The sequence below is a fragment of the Hippopotamus amphibius genome, chromosome 17 (assembly GCF_030028045.1).
Source record: "Hippopotamus amphibius kiboko isolate mHipAmp2 chromosome 17, mHipAmp2.hap2, whole genome shotgun sequence".
NCBI classification, from domain to species: Eukaryota; Metazoa; Chordata; class Mammalia; order Artiodactyla; family Hippopotamidae; genus Hippopotamus; species Hippopotamus amphibius.
The window spans coordinates 56,656,937-56,673,864 of NC_080202.1; the positions used below are offsets into that span (position 1 = coordinate 56,656,937).

The 16,928-nt window shown below is 63.8% G+C and overlaps 1 protein-coding gene across 1 annotated transcript; it reads left to right on the forward strand.

Moving 5' to 3' along the window:
- Positions 1–96: 96 nt before the first annotated feature.
- On the forward strand, positions 97–16,632 carry EVPL (envoplakin). Its single transcript, XM_057715338.1, has 22 exons — positions 97–319; positions 2,649–2,748; positions 3,068–3,222; positions 3,335–3,461; positions 4,188–4,313; positions 4,489–4,599; positions 4,756–4,917; positions 4,998–5,105; positions 5,301–5,396; positions 6,343–6,468; positions 6,913–7,059; positions 7,346–7,500; positions 7,661–7,758; positions 8,081–8,253; positions 9,588–9,766; positions 9,854–9,992; positions 10,123–10,316; positions 10,829–10,979; positions 11,675–11,758; positions 11,883–11,993; positions 12,127–12,219; positions 12,945–16,632. Exons 1-22 carry the CDS (start codon positions 219–221, stop codon positions 16,383–16,385), a joined length of 6,177 nt encoding a protein of 2,058 aa, XP_057571321.1. The 5' UTR covers positions 97–218; the 3' UTR covers positions 16,386–16,632.
- Positions 16,633–16,928: the final 296 nt, after the last annotated feature.

Sequence of the window (16,928 nt, forward strand, 5' to 3'; positions counted from 1 at the left end):
GCGGGCGCGAGCAAGGTGTGGGCCAGCCCGGGTGCATGCGCGCAGCACGGAGCTCCGCTCGCCGCCTCACCTGCAGGGCGGGGCCGCCCAGAAACTGGCCTCCCGGTGCCGGCCGCCCCACCTCGCCAGAGCCCAGCTGAGCAGCCAGCGAGGACGCACGCCTGCTGCCTGCCCTCGCCGGCCGAGCCCAGCCCAAGCCCGCACCTGCCTTCACGACCATGTTCAAGGGGCTGAGCAAAGGCGCCCAGGGGAAGGGGTCCCCCAAGGGCTCCCCAGCCAAAGGCTCCCCCCCCAAGGGGTCCCCCAACAAGCACAGCCGGTGAGCGGGGCCGGGGGAGGGGGCAGGGGTGGGGCCAGACCCAGGTGCTCCAGCCACCTGGAGGCAGCGGGCCGGAGCTGGGGACCAGCCCACTGCTGGCATTTGGTGTCCCAAGGCCGAGAGCCTGGGGGTGGACTCTCTCCCCAGCCCAGGCTGAGCTCCAGCCCTGGCAGGTGACCAGGGATGGCCTGGGGCTCCCCACTTTCTCCGGGGGGCCTGAGGGTCAAGGTGTGAGGCTGCTCTGCATACGCCCTGGATGGGGGCCCGAGCAGCTGCCTTCCTCTGCTGGGGGGCTGGGAGACCGGAGGGCCTGGCTCCCTGTCTGTGGCTCTGACTCAAAGCTCTGCTTGGACCGGGCTGACCCTTGGGACCTGGGCACCGGATGGGCAGAAGGACTGAGGCCGGAGAAGCCGCGAGGTGCAGGGTGGGGTGCCCGGAGGCAGGGCTGCGCTGCCCCCAGTCCAGGCTTCAGCTTTCCCCACCCGGCTCGCACCTCGGGTCTTGAGAGTTTTGCTACAGAGTTGGGATGATTCCTTCACCGTATGGGTGCATGGGGGGGTGCTGTGGGGAAGGGGGAGGGGCCCGTGGGCCCAGGACATCCTCAGAGCCTCTCTCAGTTCACCTGGCTCACTGCAGGGCCCAGCCCGGCTCTCCAGAGCCCCACGGTGTGCAGACAGACTTGGCCGGCCTCCTTCCGCTGGCTGGCCATCCGTCCCCTCTGCAGGGTGGAGTGGCAGCTCGCCCGGGGTCCCGGGTGTGGAGATGGGAGCGCAGATGAAAGGCCCATCACTCCGATAGGGATCGGGTGACCACAATGAGGCTGAGTTCTCGGCGGACAGGAAAGACGGCAGTTAAGACTCTCACTGGAGTGACCTGTCCTCCCTGGGGCTCCCGGGCGCTGCCCAGGGTGGAGTGTGCTCCTCCCGGTGGGGGCAGTGCCCCCCGGGCTCAGGGCCTGGAGCTCCCATCCCCAGGGAGTTTCCTGGGCTCCCGGGCAGCTCGGTCCCCACAGCCCTGTCCTCTGGCTGCAGCCGCCCCAGGAGCGTTCATCATTCCCCTCACGTGCAATCCACTTGTTCAACACATATTTATTGAGCACCTACTGTGTGCCAAGACTGTTCTAGGCCCTGGGGATGCCATCATAAACAGAATTGACAGGTCCCTGCCTTCGACACGCTTACATTCTAGAGGAATAAAACGTAACCCTTACTGGGTGCTGACCTCACAAGACACTTCAGATGAATTAGTTCTCTTAACACACACAGTGAGGTAGATATTACTAGAGCCTTACTTTACAGGTGAGGAACCTCAGGCACAGAGAGGTTAAGTAACTTGCCCAAGACCACACAGCTGTCGTGACGAATAAAAAAACCAGGCTGTCGGTCAGAGTGCTTTCAGACTGTGTCTGCGTCACCGCCCCTCTGCTTGGAGGGGACTTATCCTGTGACCCCTGGTTGAAGGTCCAGCTCGTGAAGGCTTCCCTTCCCCAGGACTATGACCGACCTCACAGGGTGCTGCGCTCCTGAGGCTTAGACCACTGCCTTTTCTTAGGTCTGCTCCACCCTCTAGGCTCCAGAGAATGAGCTCAAGGCCACAGCAGGCGCCCTGTAGAGGATGGGAAAGGACCCTGGGGACCCGGTTCAGGCTCATCCTTTGCTCCTGGCTGTGTGGCCTGGAGCAACTCAGGTCCCAGTTTGGGCTCTGAACCCCTGAATCTGGAAAGTGTTGGGGTGCTCTGGCAATCTTGTGCTCCCCACCCCCGCCCCGGTGCTGTGTGTCTCCTTTGGAAGCTTGTTAGCCTGGGCACAGGCAAAGCCCAGGGTGGTAGAGGGAGACAGGGTTGGCGTGAGAAGAAGCTGGGTTTGGGGACACGCTGCTCCCCTTCCCCAGCCAGCCCAACCACTCCTCCCCAAGACCCGGGCATTCCGTCTCAGGCACTAGGGGCTAAGCCGGTGATTCACTCACTCCCAGCCGGCTGCCTGCCCTCCAGCCAGAAGAAGCCGCAGGGAACTGGGCGGCGTCGGGAACATACTTCCAGGACAGGGAAGCTGGCCTGCTCATTGGTGCCACGCATACCCGGGACCCCCATTTTCAGAGCCCTCCTGTGGAAGCAGCCCTCCCCTGCCCAGACCTGAGTATCTCACAGAGCTTCCGACAGGCCAGGGCTCCAGGCCTCAGACTCCTCCCTCCAGGGCAGTGAGCCCCGCTATAGGGCAGGACAGGGCAGGCCAGGCAGGGGACTCCCCCTCCCAGGTGGGCAGACGTCTGCCCAGCGGGAACAGAGGGATCTTTTCCAACCACACTGCCCTCTCTCCCCACCCCCCATCAGAGCTGCCGCCCAGGAGCTGGCCCTGCTCATCTCCCGTATGCAGGCCAACGCCGACCAGGTGGAGAGGGACATCCTGGAGACACAGAGGAAGCTGCAGCAGGTGAGGCCTGGGGGCAGATGGCAGGGCGTTGCGGGGTGGGGGGGGAGGCGATCCCTGGTGTGTCCACTCATCATGGTGAAGATGCACAGACAGGCCCGTCCTTCCCTGGGAGAGAAGACTTAGCCCTCCTCTGCTGGGCTCCTAACCTTGGGGGTCAAGGGGGCTTGATGGGTCCAGGCTTCCCCTGTGTCCTTGAGTCCACCCCGCAGGTGCCTGGGCCCCACCCTCTGCCACGGTGGGCACCCGGTTTGGCCAGGGTCCCTCAGAGCGGGGCTCAGGCAGCAGTGACGGGCAGTGAGGATGCCATCCCTGGCTGCAGGACCGGCAGCACAGCGAGCAGAGCCAGGCCCTGCAGCACCAGCAGGAGGTGGGCCGCAGCCTGAAGGAGGCCGAGGTGCTGCTGAAGGACCTCTTCCTGGACGTGGACAAGGCCCAGCGGCTCAAGCACCCGCAAGCTGAGGAGATCGAGAAGGAGTGAGTGGGATGGCGGTGGCGGTGGCAGGGGCTGGGCCTCAAGGATGGAGGTGCCGGGGGTCCCGGGGGAGCCCCAGGCCCAGCTCCGACCTGCTGGCCTCTTCCTTGGCAGCATCAAGCAGCTGCACGAGCGGGTGACCCAGGAGTGCGCCGCATACCGCGCCCTGTACGAGAAGATGGTTCTGCCTCCCGACGTGGGGCCCAGGGTCGACTGGGCGCGTGTGCTGGAGCAGAAGCAGGTCAGGGGCCATCCCCAAAGTCGGAGACGCCTCAAGGAGCCGGCAGTCACAGCCAGCAGCGATCAGAGGGCTATCCAGAGCTGCTGGGGGAGGCCAGACGTCGGGAAAGGGAGGGGTCAGAGGAGACGGTGTAGTCGGGGAAGGCTCCCTGCAGCTGGGAGGGCTCGGTTTGGGTTGGGGTGAAGTGGTGAGAAGAGGACATTCCAGAAAAAACGGAACAGAGGCTCTTGCCTGGAGGAAGCCTGGGGTGCCATGGGAAGTGGGGTTTTGTGGGCAGGCAGGCAGAACCAGGTCGCAGGCACCCTGAGCATCAGGTGAGGTACTGTGCTTTGATGTCACGACAGAAGGGGTGCGGTGATGAGAGTGAAAGGACAGAGAAGGCCATGGACAGGGCAGGGTGTGTGCAGGCTCCTGGAGTCAGGCCAGAGGTGTCCCAGCAGGCGGCAGGGCAGAGTGGGGAGACTTTTCAGAGGCTGAGCTGCCAGTCCCGGGGACCAGTGGGGTCCGCAGTCATGCGACCCTGAGGCCTTGGCTGGGGCCACTGGAGAATAGCATGTATCCCAGCGTGAGCTGCAGCCTTCACCCAGGTACCCACCTGTCCACCCTCTGCCCATATGGCCAGCTCCACCCCTGCCGATGGGGACCCAGGGGCGAGGGGGAGAGTGGGTGCTGGAGGGCTCCCACCCCAGGCCCTGCAGCAGAACTGAGCGGCCAGCTCTTCTGCAGAAGCAGGTCCGCGAGGGCCAGTACGGGCCGGGCATGGCGGAGCTGGAGCAGCAGATCGCGGAGCACAACATCCTGCAGAAGGAGATCGAGGCATATGGGCAGCAGCTGCAGAGCCTCATAGGGCCGGTGGGTGAGCTGTCGGCCCCAGCCCAGCCCCAGTTCCCTCTCTCCTGTCAGAGCCTGAGCGAGGCCTGGCTGGCCCTCTAGGGCGAGGGCTGGAAGAGGGGGGCACGGGTGGCCCAGGGCGTGGAGTACGTTTTCCCCGGAACCCCATGTCTCACTGGGCCTTCGTCTGGCCTAGGGCGTGGGGTATGTCTTCCCCTGCACCTCATCTCTCACCGGGCCTCAGTGCTCTCCCCCTCGGTCGAGGCAGGACACGGCCACCATCCGGAGCCAATACCGGGACCTCCTGGTGAGTAGGGGGTAGGGCCAGGCCTGCAGGCTGGGTGGGCTGGCAGCGGGGCCGGGCCAGGCTGCCTGCACCCTGGACTGGGCCAGCGTTTCTGGGCACAGCCTGAGGGTGCCTCTTGCTACTCCTTCTCTCTCCCCGCCTCTCGCCCGAGCACAGAAGGTGGCCTCGTGGCGAGGGCAGAGCCTGGGCAGCCTGTACACACACCTGCAGGGCTGCACGCGCCAGCTGAGCGCCCTGGCCCAGCAGCAGCGGCACATCCTGCAGCAGGACTGGAGCGACCTCATGGCGGACCCTGCGGGCGTGCGGAGGGAGTACGAGGTCAGCGGGGGCGCGTGGGGGCGGGGCGGGGGGACAAGGCCATCCTCATCCTCACCGCCAGCTCCCCGACTCTCTCCCAGCACTTCAAGCAGCACGAGCTGCTGAGCCAGGAGCAGTGCGTGAACCAGCTGGAGGACGACGGAGAGCGCATGGTGGAGCTTGGGCACCCGGCTGTGGGGCCCATCCGGGTACGAAGGCCCACACACTCCCTGCCGCCTCGGGGACCCCTGCCCCCTCAGTCAGGGAGCTTCCCGGGGAGGCTGGGGAGATGGAGAGGGAGACACCTCCTGGGTCCGGGACCGCGGGTGGGGCCCCCGCGTGAGTGGGCGGGTGGATGGACCAGGTTGGGGTCTGGTCCGAGGGCTCCCTGCCGCTGCCCCCAGGCCCACCAGGAGGCCCTGAAGACGGAGTGGCAGAACTTCCTGAACCTGTGCATCTGCCAGGAGAGCCTCCTGCAGCACGTAGAGGATTACCGCCGGGTGAGGCTGCGGGCAGGGCCGGGCGGGGGGCCGCCGCAGCACACGCTCGCGTCTCGGGGGTCAAGGCACCGCCTAACAATGACGGAGCTGTGTCGTTGTGACTGGGTCCCAGGCGGACAATAATGTCACACATGCGTTCTCGACAGGGTGATATCACTCCTGGGGGGTGAGAGTTGGTTCTTGGGGATGAAAAAATATCATCCTCTTTTTGTGCATGTCATAGATATATATACATAAAGGATATATGACACACCTATAATATTAAAATTTCATGGTGACGATGGGGAAAGTAAGGAAAAAAAAGTCTAAAAATCTCCTTAGAAGAGACAATAATGAGACACGGGTTGAGAAACGTTGATATAATAGAGGATGGGTAGAGAGAGAGAAAAAAACCAGAAAAAAATTAAAGACAAAAAAATTTAAAATGTATATATACAACAGGAACTTTTTAAAAAATTTCCAACTAAAATGGTTTATATACTTTGAGGAAGACAAAAGCCAAGGCGTCTTTTCTTCCCTTTTCTTTTTTTCAAAAGGCATTTTTCTGTATATCCACAGTACCATTATCACGCCCATGGATGAGAATTCCGTAACGTCACCCAACTGTAGGATGTTTCTTTAAAGCGCACTCCCAGCTTCTACTCCGAGGCACCCTGGGCACCCACCCCAGAGTCCCAGCCAGGACTCCAGGTGCTGGAGTGAGGCGGGAGGGGCACCGCCCTTCCTCTGTGCAGGAAGAATGAAAACCAACGGGTTTTACCACACTGAGAGAAATTAAGTTCCGTGACCCCCAAATGCCCGATTTACAGAGCACTTCAGTTAAAAAGGTCCCACTGCCAATGGCAAGTGGCAGTTTGGTTTTAGACGGTTTGCATTTAGCCAGTTTGCAGGGTGTCCTAGGGCAGTGGGTCCCCCAGCTCTGCCCCTGACCGCCTGCCGCCCTCAGTTCCAGGAAGACGCCGACTCTGTCAGCCAGACCCTGGCGAAGCTCAACTCCAGCCTGGACACCCAGTACAGCCCTGCCCCGGGGGGCCCACCTGCCGCCCCAACAGAGCTTCTGCGGCAACTGGAGGTGAGGTGGCCCCACCCGGCCCCCTGCACCCACTCCTGGGAACGGGGCCTGCCTGTGTGTTGAGCCTCACGCCTCCCAGGTACTCAGTCCTGCCCAGAGCCCCAGCCTTTGGGGCAGAAGAAGGGGGTCTCCTCCAGCCAGAGGAGCTTGGTCTGTTACAAGCACCCCCTTCCCACCTCTGGACCTGTTTCCTCATCTGTAATGTGACAGGGTTTGCCCAGAAGAGCTCTGAGGCCCCTCTAGCTCCCCCTCGGGAGGCCTGGGTGGTGCTGGGCAGCCCCCTCCCCCACCCCAACCCGCAGGCCCAGGATCCTGTGTCCGCAGGGAGGGTCTCCTTTTACTGTGCTAAGAGACCCTGTCTTCATGAAGGCCAGACCCCTCCCTGGCCCTCTTGGGGGGCACGTTTGGGGCTGGCCTGAGCCTCCATTGCCTGGGTCCCTGCAGGCAGAGGAGAAGCAGCTGGTCATGGCCAAAAAGACTGTTGGGGACCTGCAACTGCGAAGCCAGGAGGTGGTCCCTCTGCCACAGCGCAGGAACCCACCCCAGCAGCCCCTGCACGTGGACAGCATCTGTGACTGGGACTCTGGAGAAGTATAGCCCCTCCCCGCCCAGTTCCTCTGGCCCCACCCACTCCAGCCCTCCCACCTCCACCCCCTCCCCTGCCCACTCCTACCCACTCCTGCCACGGCCCCGCCCCACCCCTCTCCAAGCCCTGTCCTGCCCCTGGCCTGTCCCTTTCCCCACCCCAGCACCCCTGCCCCTGCCCCAGCTCCTGTCCCTACCTGTCTCCATCCCCAGCCTCTACCCACCTTGGCCTTGATCCCTGCCCCTGCCCAGCCCCTGAGCCTGCATGAGCCCCTCCCCACCTGCCCCCCAGGTGCAGCTGCAGCGGGGTGAGCGGTACACGCTGCTGGACAACACTGACCTGTACACCTGGGTGGTCCAGAGCCCGGCAGGAGAGACCAAATGTGCCCCAGCCGCTTGCTTCTGCATCCCAGCCCCGGACCCTGAGGCCGTGGCCAGGGCCTCCAGGTGGGTCTGTGTGGGATCCTCAGGGGCAGGAGGCTGGTTGTAGACCTAGACCAGGCCCTGTGGTTTGAGGCCATTGCCTGGCCTTCGCCTGGACCAGTGACGGCTGGGGCCGGGGGAGAGAGTGGAGGGACGTCCTTCCCTGATCTCCTCCTCCTTCCAGGCTGGCCTCGGAGGTGCAGGCCCTGAAGCAGAAATTGACGACAGTCCGGAGCCGCCTGAAAGCCAGTGCTGTGGCGCCCTTACGGCCTAGCCAGCAGGGTACCGAGGGCTGGCCAGGGAACGGGTGGGGGGATGGGGGGGAAGAATAAGGCACTGTTGGGATAGAGCGACTCGTACTCTGGTCACTGTGGGGGCTGTCACGGGCAGGGGGTGACCCTAAATTAAGGACTTCTGCTCTGGGGATTCCACCTCCTGGGTTGGCAAGCCCCTGGGGATGTCCCTCCATCAGTTAGGCCCTGAGCACTGCCCTCCCGCCCTCCCCCACACAGGACCCTCTAGGGGCACTCAGGGAGGGGCCCACCAGGCAGACGGGCAGATGTGAGGTAGGCCCTGGACCCTCACAGGCACTCTCTTCCCCCAGCTCCAAGCAGCTCAGCCCCAGCCGACGCACAGGCCCAGAAGCTCCTGACACAGCTGACCCGGCTGGAGGAGGACCTGGCGCAGATAGAGAAGCTGGTGCTGGCCTGGACCAGGGCCCCGCTGAGCCGCACCGCGCCCCTGGAGGACCTGGAGGGCCGCATCCAAAGCCACAAGGTGGGTGACCCAGGGCAGCTGGGATAAGAAATGGTCTGGCCTGGGGTGGGGGAGGGGAGGGGGTGTGCACAAAGTAAAGACAAAGCACGTGTGGGAGCAGCCATGGGCCCCCGAGGTGGAAGAAGAGGGCGGACAGGCCAGGGCTCACGCAAGCTGGCTCCCATCCTGCCTCCTCCACGGACCTGCTCTGTGGCTTTGGGCGATTCACTTAACCTGTCTGGGCCTTGGTTTCTTCATCCCTGAAAACTGCCACAATAGTACCCAGGTCGTCTGGTTGTCCTGAGGATGAAGTATAGCAAGGCCTGGGAAGGTTCTAGAGGGGCAGGGCTCAGAGTAAAGGCCCATTCCTCACGCTGGAGGGGTGTTCCGGCGAGAGTCCTGAGAGCAGCAAGGAAGCCTGGAGCATCTTCGAGGAGGTGTCCCCCCTGGGTGGCTGGCAGGGAGCCTCCCTGGACAGGTTGCAGGAGTAGAAACATGTCACGAGAGGGCTAACAGTGAAAGCCGCCCCTTCCCCACACCGGGGGGGCGGGGGGTAGCAGTTTGGGTTAGATCCTTCCAAACCGGTTTCTACTCAAATCTACTGTTTGGATTTAGTTTTTAAGAATTCGAAGCATGTCGCTCACGTTATTGTGCAACTTGTTATTTTCACTCCACAATGTTCCGTCCCGTTTCAGCTGGGTCAGAGGGCTGGTGGGGGCGGGAGGGTTCCAGAGGCAGGAAAGGTGTTGCAGACGGGGTCCTCGGGGGCGGGGGGCGGGGGAGGAAGCAGGAGTAGCATTACCATGCAGTAACGCGGCCTCAGCAATACCTCTGTCCATGCCGGGCCCTGGTTCCCCCTGCCCCGGGACCTGGCAGCTCTCTTGGGCCCAGGCAGTCTCCAAATAGGTCCTTGGGTTTTGAAGTCACAGCGTCACAGGTGTTGGGGGTCCAGTTAGCCTGGAAGGTAGGCAGGGTGTGGCACGGAGTTGGTGCCAATGGCTGATGGAATCGATGGGTGAGTAACTGATAAAAGAATCAATGAAACAACCCCAAGTGGGTGGAGCTAGGGCTCTCCTGCCTGACCTGGAGCGAGGGGGCAGGGTACTGAAGGTTTTGTGAACAGGATAGCAATATGAAGACCGAGGTGGGCAAGAGCTCCTGACACACGGGGTCTCATTTCATCCTCCCGTCAAGCATCCTGTAGATGAGGAGACTGAGGGTCAGAGAGGTTGACCTGACCATGGTCATCTACATGGGAACTCAGGCCTTGTGGGCAGAGTTAGGCTGACTTGGCAGGAGGGCTGGGTGGAACTCACCTGCCCAGAGCAGAGATCCTGAGCCCTGCCCCACCCCAGGGCACGGCCCAGCAGCTGCAGAGCCTGGGAGCAGAGAAGGAGGCGGCCCAGCAGGAGTGTGAGGCGTTTCTGTCCGGGCACCCCGCGGGCCCTGCCGCCCTGCACCTGCCCGTGGCCCTCAACAACATCAAGAACAAGTACAGTGACGTGCAGGGTCTCTGCAGCCTCTACGGGGAGAAGTGAGTGCTCCGGGGATGGGGGCCGCTGGGCGAGGCCGCACGGGTGTGGCCGAGGGGGTGTCTGACCCTTGGCCTCCTCTGTGGCAGAGCGAAGGCTGCCCTGGGGCTGGAGCGGCAGATCGGGGATGCAGACAGGGTCATCCGAGGCTTCGAGTCCTCCCTGGTGCAGGAGGCCCCCATCCCCGCTGGCCAGGGCGCGCTGCAGGAGAGGGTCAGTGAGCTGCAGGTGAGGAGCCAGGTGGCCTGCTGGCAGGAGCAGGGCACAGCCTGACCGAGCATTTGGGGGCAGGTGGAGGGTGGACGTGGCGTCTGACCAAACCACAGGCTGCATCGTGCTATGTCCCCTCCTGCCCCAGCGCCGGCGGAGGGAGCTGCTGCAGCAGCAGGCCTGCGTGCTAGGGCTGCACCGCCAGCTGAAGGCCGCCGAGCGCACGTGCAGCGCGCTGCAGAACAACTTCCACGAGTTCTGCCAAGACCTGCCGCACCAGCAGCGCCAGGTGCAGGCCCTCACCGACCGCTACCACGCCGTGGGCGACCAGCTGGACCTGCGGTGAGTGGCTGGGCCGTTGGGGCTCGTGGCACAGCCCTGCAGTGCACAGAGGCGCCGCTGCTGATGAGCTGTGTGACCTTGGACTGGTGACTTCACCGCTCTGAGGCTCCATTTGCTCACCTCTAAAATCAGACTTCCCTGGTGGTCCCGTGCTTAAGACTCTGAACTCCCAATGCAGGGGGCCCAGGTTCGATCCCTCATCAGGGAACTAGATCCTGCAAGCCACAACTAAAGATCCCACACGCCGCAACTAAGACCCAGCACAGCCAAATAAATTTTAAAAAAAGGGGGGGGGGGATACTAACAGCACCAGGTGGTGCCTGGCGGAGAGTGTCCGGTCTAACTCTGAATGCCCAGCTCCGCAGGGCCGGCACTAGGGGATTGGCACGGTGGGTCCCTCAGGCCTCCTGACCTGCCCCAGGGGGCAGGCACCCACCAGCCTCCTCTGCGCACCCCTCACCTGTCCCCCCGGGGCAGCTCTCACCTCTGCTCTGGGCCTCATCCTTCTGCAGGGAGAAGATGGTACAGGACGCCAGCCTCACCTACCAGCAATTCAAGAACTGCAGGGACAACCTGAACTCCTGGCTGGAGCACCTGCCCCACAACCAGGTGCGGCCCAGCGACGGGCCCAGCCAGATCACCTACAAGCTGCAGGCACAGAAGGTGAGGATCTGGGGCTGCAGGCGACCTGGGGGCCCATACCCAGAGCTGGACCCTCGAGCCACGTCCATTTCCCTGGCCGCCTCCCCAGCAGGGAGAGCTGCCTGTGTGTGTGTGTGGCCCCCTAGTGGCCAGTGTTTTAATGACCTCAAAGCTCAGGCCCCGGAGGCCTTGTGTTACTCCCTACCCACCCCCACCCCACCAAATGCTCCAATTTGCCCACAGAAACGGCCCGCCCTTCTCTATCTGGTTTGAGGTGGGCAGCGGGCTTTATGCTCCTCAGGGTTCCAAGTCCTACTGCGTCCTCTTGCTCATACTTGCCAAGCCCCTAGTACATACTGTAATGAATCAGGGGCGGGGGGCAGGCAGGGGCATCTCAGGCCATGATGCTGATAAGCGCTTTGGTGGAGAAGCCAGAGCGCCGTGGGAGCCGTTGCAGGACACCCGTGGGGGTCAGGGCCAGCAGTCTGAAAGGGGCTGACACCCAGGCTGAGGCCGGAGGCATGAACAGGGTGGCCGGGTGTGGCGCGTGAAATGTCCTGAGCCGAGGCCACGGGGAGTCATGGGGAGGAGAAGGCACTTTACCACAGAGCCCTTCCCGCCCTGGGCGGTGCTGGCTGCCTGTGGCCCTGGAGGCCGCAGCTGGAGGAGAGTCCAGGTGAGTGGTGTTTCCCGACTTTCCCTTCTTCCCCCCGCAGAGGCTGCTGCAGGAGATCCAGGGCCGAGCGCAGGACAGGGCCACGGTGTCCCGCCTCTCCCAGCACCTGCAGGCGGCCCTCCAGGCAAGCAGTTACTTCAGTTCGTCCTTCTTAATCTCCCACCCCCCCCCCCCGCCAGCCCCCTACTCCCCCCGACCCCCCACTTCGCCCACTGACAGCCAGCCTGTGTCCTTTCCCCGCTGCTCAGGACTATGAGCTGCAGGCAGACACCTACCGCTGCTCCCTGGAGCCCACCCAGGCAGGGTCGGCCCCCAAGAGACCCCGAGTGGCTCCCCTGCAGGAGAGCATCCAGGCCCAGGTGAGCCATGGCTCTGTATCCCTCATTCCTCAGCACCAGGAGCTTCGCATCCTCAGAGGCCAGAGCTGATGCCGCCCTCCCTCCACTCCCCTCCCCCCTCCCCTCTCCTCCCTCCTCCCTTTGGCCTCCCCAGGAGAAGAACCTGATGAAGGCCTACACTGAGGCTGCAGCTGCACACCAGCAGCAACTACACCAGCTGGAGTTTGCCAGAAAGATTCTCGAGAAGGTAAGGGGTGATGCCCATCCATTCCTGCACTAGGCAGCCTGGGCTGGTGGTTGACCTGGGAGATGTCTCTTCCTCCTCACCCTGCAGCGTGCAGCCCCGGGACAGCTTGGCGGCTTGAGGGAGGTGCAGCTCCCTGCCTCCCCCAGCACCTCTTACAGGCTGGGTTCCATCTCAGAGTTAGTACCAGGGGATGTACAGCCGGTCAATGCAGTCACAGCTTAGCCACTGGGCAGTGTCCTGGTGGCGACAGGAGGAAATCCCTGAAAAGTCTTCAGCCTTAGGACCCAGCCCCAGTGGGCAAGACGCCACCTAGGTCTCCATCCCTGGGACACCAGGAGCCCGGACCTCTCCGTGACTCTTGGTGACTGTTCAAGGGACTGGCCAGCTTCCTCCCACCCAGAGGCATACTCCAATATCCCCCAGAGGAGTGTGGGCCCATTTCTGGGAGCCTGGGTGGAGGGGGAGGTGGAAAGGTTTGGAAGGGAGGACCTGCCTACTTGCACATTCTAGTGCAAACATGGCCTGAACGCTGCCTTGCATCCTAACATCCTGGACACTGATGGAGCCTCTCAAAATCCTGCCTCCAAGCATCTCAGGTCTACAGTTCCACCTCCTGGACCTCCTGGGATGTCTCAGGAAGCAGGGAAGGGTCCTGATCTCAGGAGGGTGGGATGGGCATGGGCTTATCCCTTTCCTCCCCTCACCCTCTTCCTCTCACTCTGCAGAAGGAGCTCAGTGAGGACATCCAGGAGACCCATGACACACAGCAGGGGTCCGAGAGCCCAGCCCGAGCAGGGAGAGAGTCAGAGGCCCTGAAGGCCCAGCTGGAGGAGGAGAGGAAGCGGGTGGCTCAGGTGCAGCGAGAACTGGAGGAGCAGAGGAAACAGCTGCTGCAGCTGAAGACCCAACGGCCCTTGGAGAAGCTGGAGGAGAAGGAAGTGGTGGAGTTCTACCGGGACCCCCAGCTGGAGAGCAACCTGTCCAGGGTGAAGTCCCAGGTGGAGGACGAGGGCAAGAAGCGGGCCGGCCTGCAGGCAGACCTGGAGGCGGCAGCCCAGAAGGTCATGCAGCTGGAGAGCAAGAGGAAGGCCACGCAGCCTCACCTGCTGACCAAGGAGGTCACCCAGATCGAGAGGGACCCAGGCCTGGACAGCCAGGCGGCTCAGCTCAGCAGCGAGATCCAGCGCCTGCGGGGGGAGAACACCGCCGTCTCGGCCCAGCTGGAGGCGCTGAAGACGGAGCTGCTGGCCCTTGAGCAGAAGGAGGTGAACGTGAAGGAGAAGGTCGTGGTGAAAGAGGTGGTCAAGGTGGAGAAGGACCTGGAAATGGTCAAGGCGGCTGAGGCCCTGAGGTTGCAGATGCAGGAGGACGCGGCACAGAGCAAGGGGGCAGAGGCGGCTGTGGCCAAGCTGCAGGCTCGCATCGCGGAGCTGGAGGCGGCGATCCGTGCCGTGGAGCCAAAGGTGATTGTGAAGGAGGTGAAGAAGGTGGAGCGGGACCCAGGCCTCCTCCAAGAGGCGTCCAGGCTGCGGAGCCTCCTGGAGGCAGAGAGGCGTGAGAACGAGACTCTGGCCAGGGAGCTGAAGGAGCTGCGCAGCCAGCACAGCGTGGTGGAGAAGCAGAAGCCCAGGGTGGACCTGCAGGAGCGCGTCCACGAGATCTTCCAGGTGGACCCGGAGACGGAGCGGGAGATCGCGCGGCTCAGGGCCGAGCTGCAGGAGACAGCCCGCAGGAGGAGCGGCGCGGAGGAGGAGGTGGAGCGGCTGCTGCCTGAGCTGGCGGTCCTGCGGGCGCAGAAGCCCGCCGTGGAGTACAAGCAGGTGACGCAGGAGGTGGTGAGGCACGAGCGGAGCCCCGAGGTGCTGCGGGAGATTGACCGTCTGAAGGCCCAGCTCAACGAGCTGGTCAATGGCAGCGGGCGGGCCCAGGAACAGCTCATCCGGCTGCAGGGGGAGCGCGACGCGTGGAGGCGGGAGCGCGCCAAGGTGGAGACCAAGACGGTGAACAAGGAGGTGGTGCGCCACGAGAAGGACCCGGTCCTGGAGCAGGAGGCCCAGCGGCTGCGCCAGGAGGTGCGGGAGGCGACCCAGAAGCGGCGGGCCGCTGAGGACGTGGTCTACGAGCTGCAGAACAAGTACCTGCTGCTGGAGAGGAGGCGGCCTGAGGAGAAGGTGGTGGTGCAGGAGGTGGTGGTCACCCAGAAGGACCCGAAGCTCCGCGAGGAGCACAGCCGGCTCAGCCGGAGCCTGGACGAGGAGGCGGGCCGGCGGCGGCAGCTGGAGCGGGAGGTGCAGCAGCTGTGGGCCGCCGTGCAGGAGGACGAGGGCCTGCTCAGCTTCGGAGAGGACCGCAGCAAGAAGCCGGCTGTGGAGAGGGAGCTGCGGCAGCTGACCCTGAAGATCCAGGAGCTGGAGAAGCGGCCTCCTGCAGTGCAGGAGAAGATCATCATGGAGGAGGTGGTCCAGCTGGAGAAGGACCCGGATCTGGAGAAGTCCACGGAAGCCCTGCGGCGGGACCTGGACCAGGAGAAGACCCAGGTGACGGAGTTGCATCGGGAGTGCAAGAACCTGCAGGTGCAGATCGACGTCCTCCAGAAAACCAAACCGCAGGAGAAGACCATCTACAAGGAAGTGATCAGGGTGGAGAAGGACCCGGTGCTGGAGGGAGAGCGTTCCCGGGTGTGGGAGATGCTCAACCGGGAGCGGGCCGCCAGGCAGAGCCAGGAGGAGGAGGCAAGGCGCCTGCGGGAGCGGATCGACCGGGCTGAGGCACTGAGGAGGACCTGGTCGCGGGAGGAAGCTGAGCTCCAGAAGGCCCGGGACCAGGCGAGACAGGAGTGCCGGCAGCTGCAGCAGGAGCTGCGGGAGCTGGAGAGGCAGAAGCAGCAGAAGGTGCTGCGCCTGCAGGAGGAGTCGCAGCTGCTCAGCCGGAAGACGGAGAGCGAGCGGCAGAGGGCTGCCCAGCGGGGCCAGGAGCTCTCGCAGCTCGAGACGGCCATCCTCCGCGAGAAAGACCAGATCTACGAGAAGGAGAGGACCCTCCGGGACCTCCACACCAAGGTGAGCCGCGAGGAGCTCAACCAGGAGACCCAGACGCGAGAGACCAACCTCTCCACCAAGATCTCCATCTTGGAGCCCGATACGGGGAAGGACATGTCCCCGTATGAGGCCTACAAGAGGGGCATCATCGACCGAGGCCAGTACCTCCAGCTGCAGGAGCTCGAGTGTGACTGGGAGGAGGTCACCACCTCGGGCCCCCATGGGGAGGAGTCTGTGCTCCTGGACCGCAAGAGCGGGAAGCAGTACTCCATCGAGGCCGCCCTGCGCTGCCGGCGCATCTCCAAGGAGGAGTACCATCTCTACAAGGACGGCCACCTCCCCATCAGCGAGTTCGCCCTGCTCGTGGCAGGGGAGACCAAGTCCTGCTCCTCCCTCTCCATCGGCGCCATCATCTCCAAGTCCCCGCTTGCCTCCCCGGCCCCCCAGAGCACCAGTTTCTTCTCTTCCGGCTTCTCTCTCAGGCTCAGCGAGGACAGCTTCCCCATTGCTGGGGTCTATGACACAACCACGGACCACAAATGCACCATCAAGACAGCCGTGGCCAAGAACATGCTGGACCCCATCACCGGGCAGAAGCTGCTGGAGGCGCAGGCAGCCACGGGGGGCATCGTGGACCTGCTCAGCCGTGAGCGCTACTCCGTGCACAAGGCCGTGGAGAGGGGGCTGATCGAGAGCAGCTCAACGCAGAGGCTGCTCAACGCCCAGAAGGCCTTCACCGGCATCGAGGACCCCGTCACCAAGAAGAGGCTGTCGGTGGGCGAGGCCATCCAGAAGGGCTGGATGCCCCAGGAGAGCGTGCTCCCGCACCTGCGGGTGCAGCACCTGACCGGAGGGCTCATCGACCCCAAGAGGACGGGCCGCATCCCCATCGCGCAGGCCGTGCTCTCCGGCATGATCAGTGAAGAGCTGGCCCAGCTCCTGCAGGACGAGGCCAGCTACGAGAAGGATTTGACAGACCCCATCTCCAAGGAGCGGCTGAGCTACAAGGAGGCCATGGGGCGCTGCCGGAAGGACCCCGTGAGCGGCCTGCTGCTCCTCCCATCCTCGCTGGAGGGGTACCGCTGCTACCGCTCGTCCTCCCCGACTGTCCCACGCTCCCTGCGCTGACGGCGGCCAAGCAGTCATGGGGAGGGGGAGCGTGTGTGTGGGGGAGGGGGGGAGGCATGCACCCCTGGCCCCCAGAGCAGCCTAGCTCGAGGGGGTGGGTCTCCCCCGTCTGATTCTCGGTGCTGGGCTCCCTCCCCCAACTTTGGTGCCCAGTCCGACCCCTGACCCGGATGGAGATCAGCAGCTCTGTTCTCCTCCCTCCTCCCTCACCCAGTGCTTCCAATAAACGCGTCCTCCCAGTGTCTTGGTCCCACCTGGGAGCACAGAGTCGATTTGTCTGGGGCATGAGCACGAGGAGCAGCCCTGCTTGGGTCCCTCCCAGGTGGGGAGTGGACACGCCTGCTGGGGGCGGGGCGCTTTCGGGGGCCTGTGGCTCCACTGGGAGGACAGGTCATGGAGGACCATCCCCCCCCCCCCCCCCCCCCCCCCGCACCGCCGCTTCCCTCCCCCACCGGCTCAGGGCCTCCCAGTTCGGGCCAGGAACTGTCAACTTCCCCCTTGTCAGCAAGTCCCTGGTGTCCCCCCTGAGCAGAGAAACACTGG

Bases quoted from the DNA above. Each gene is read 5' to 3' on its own strand.
- EVPL (XM_057715338.1), top strand. From the start codon at position 219: ATGTTCAAGGGGCTGAGCAAAGGCGCCCAGGGGAAGGGGTCCCCCAAG. The intron at 4,600-4,755 runs GTGAGTAGGGGG...GCCCGAGCACAG, and splicing joins GCCAATACCGGGACCTCCTG to AAGGTGGCCTCGTGGCGAGG. The intron at 11,994-12,126 runs GTGAGCCATGGC...TGGCCTCCCCAG, and splicing joins AGGAGAGCATCCAGGCCCAG to GAGAAGAACCTGATGAAGGC.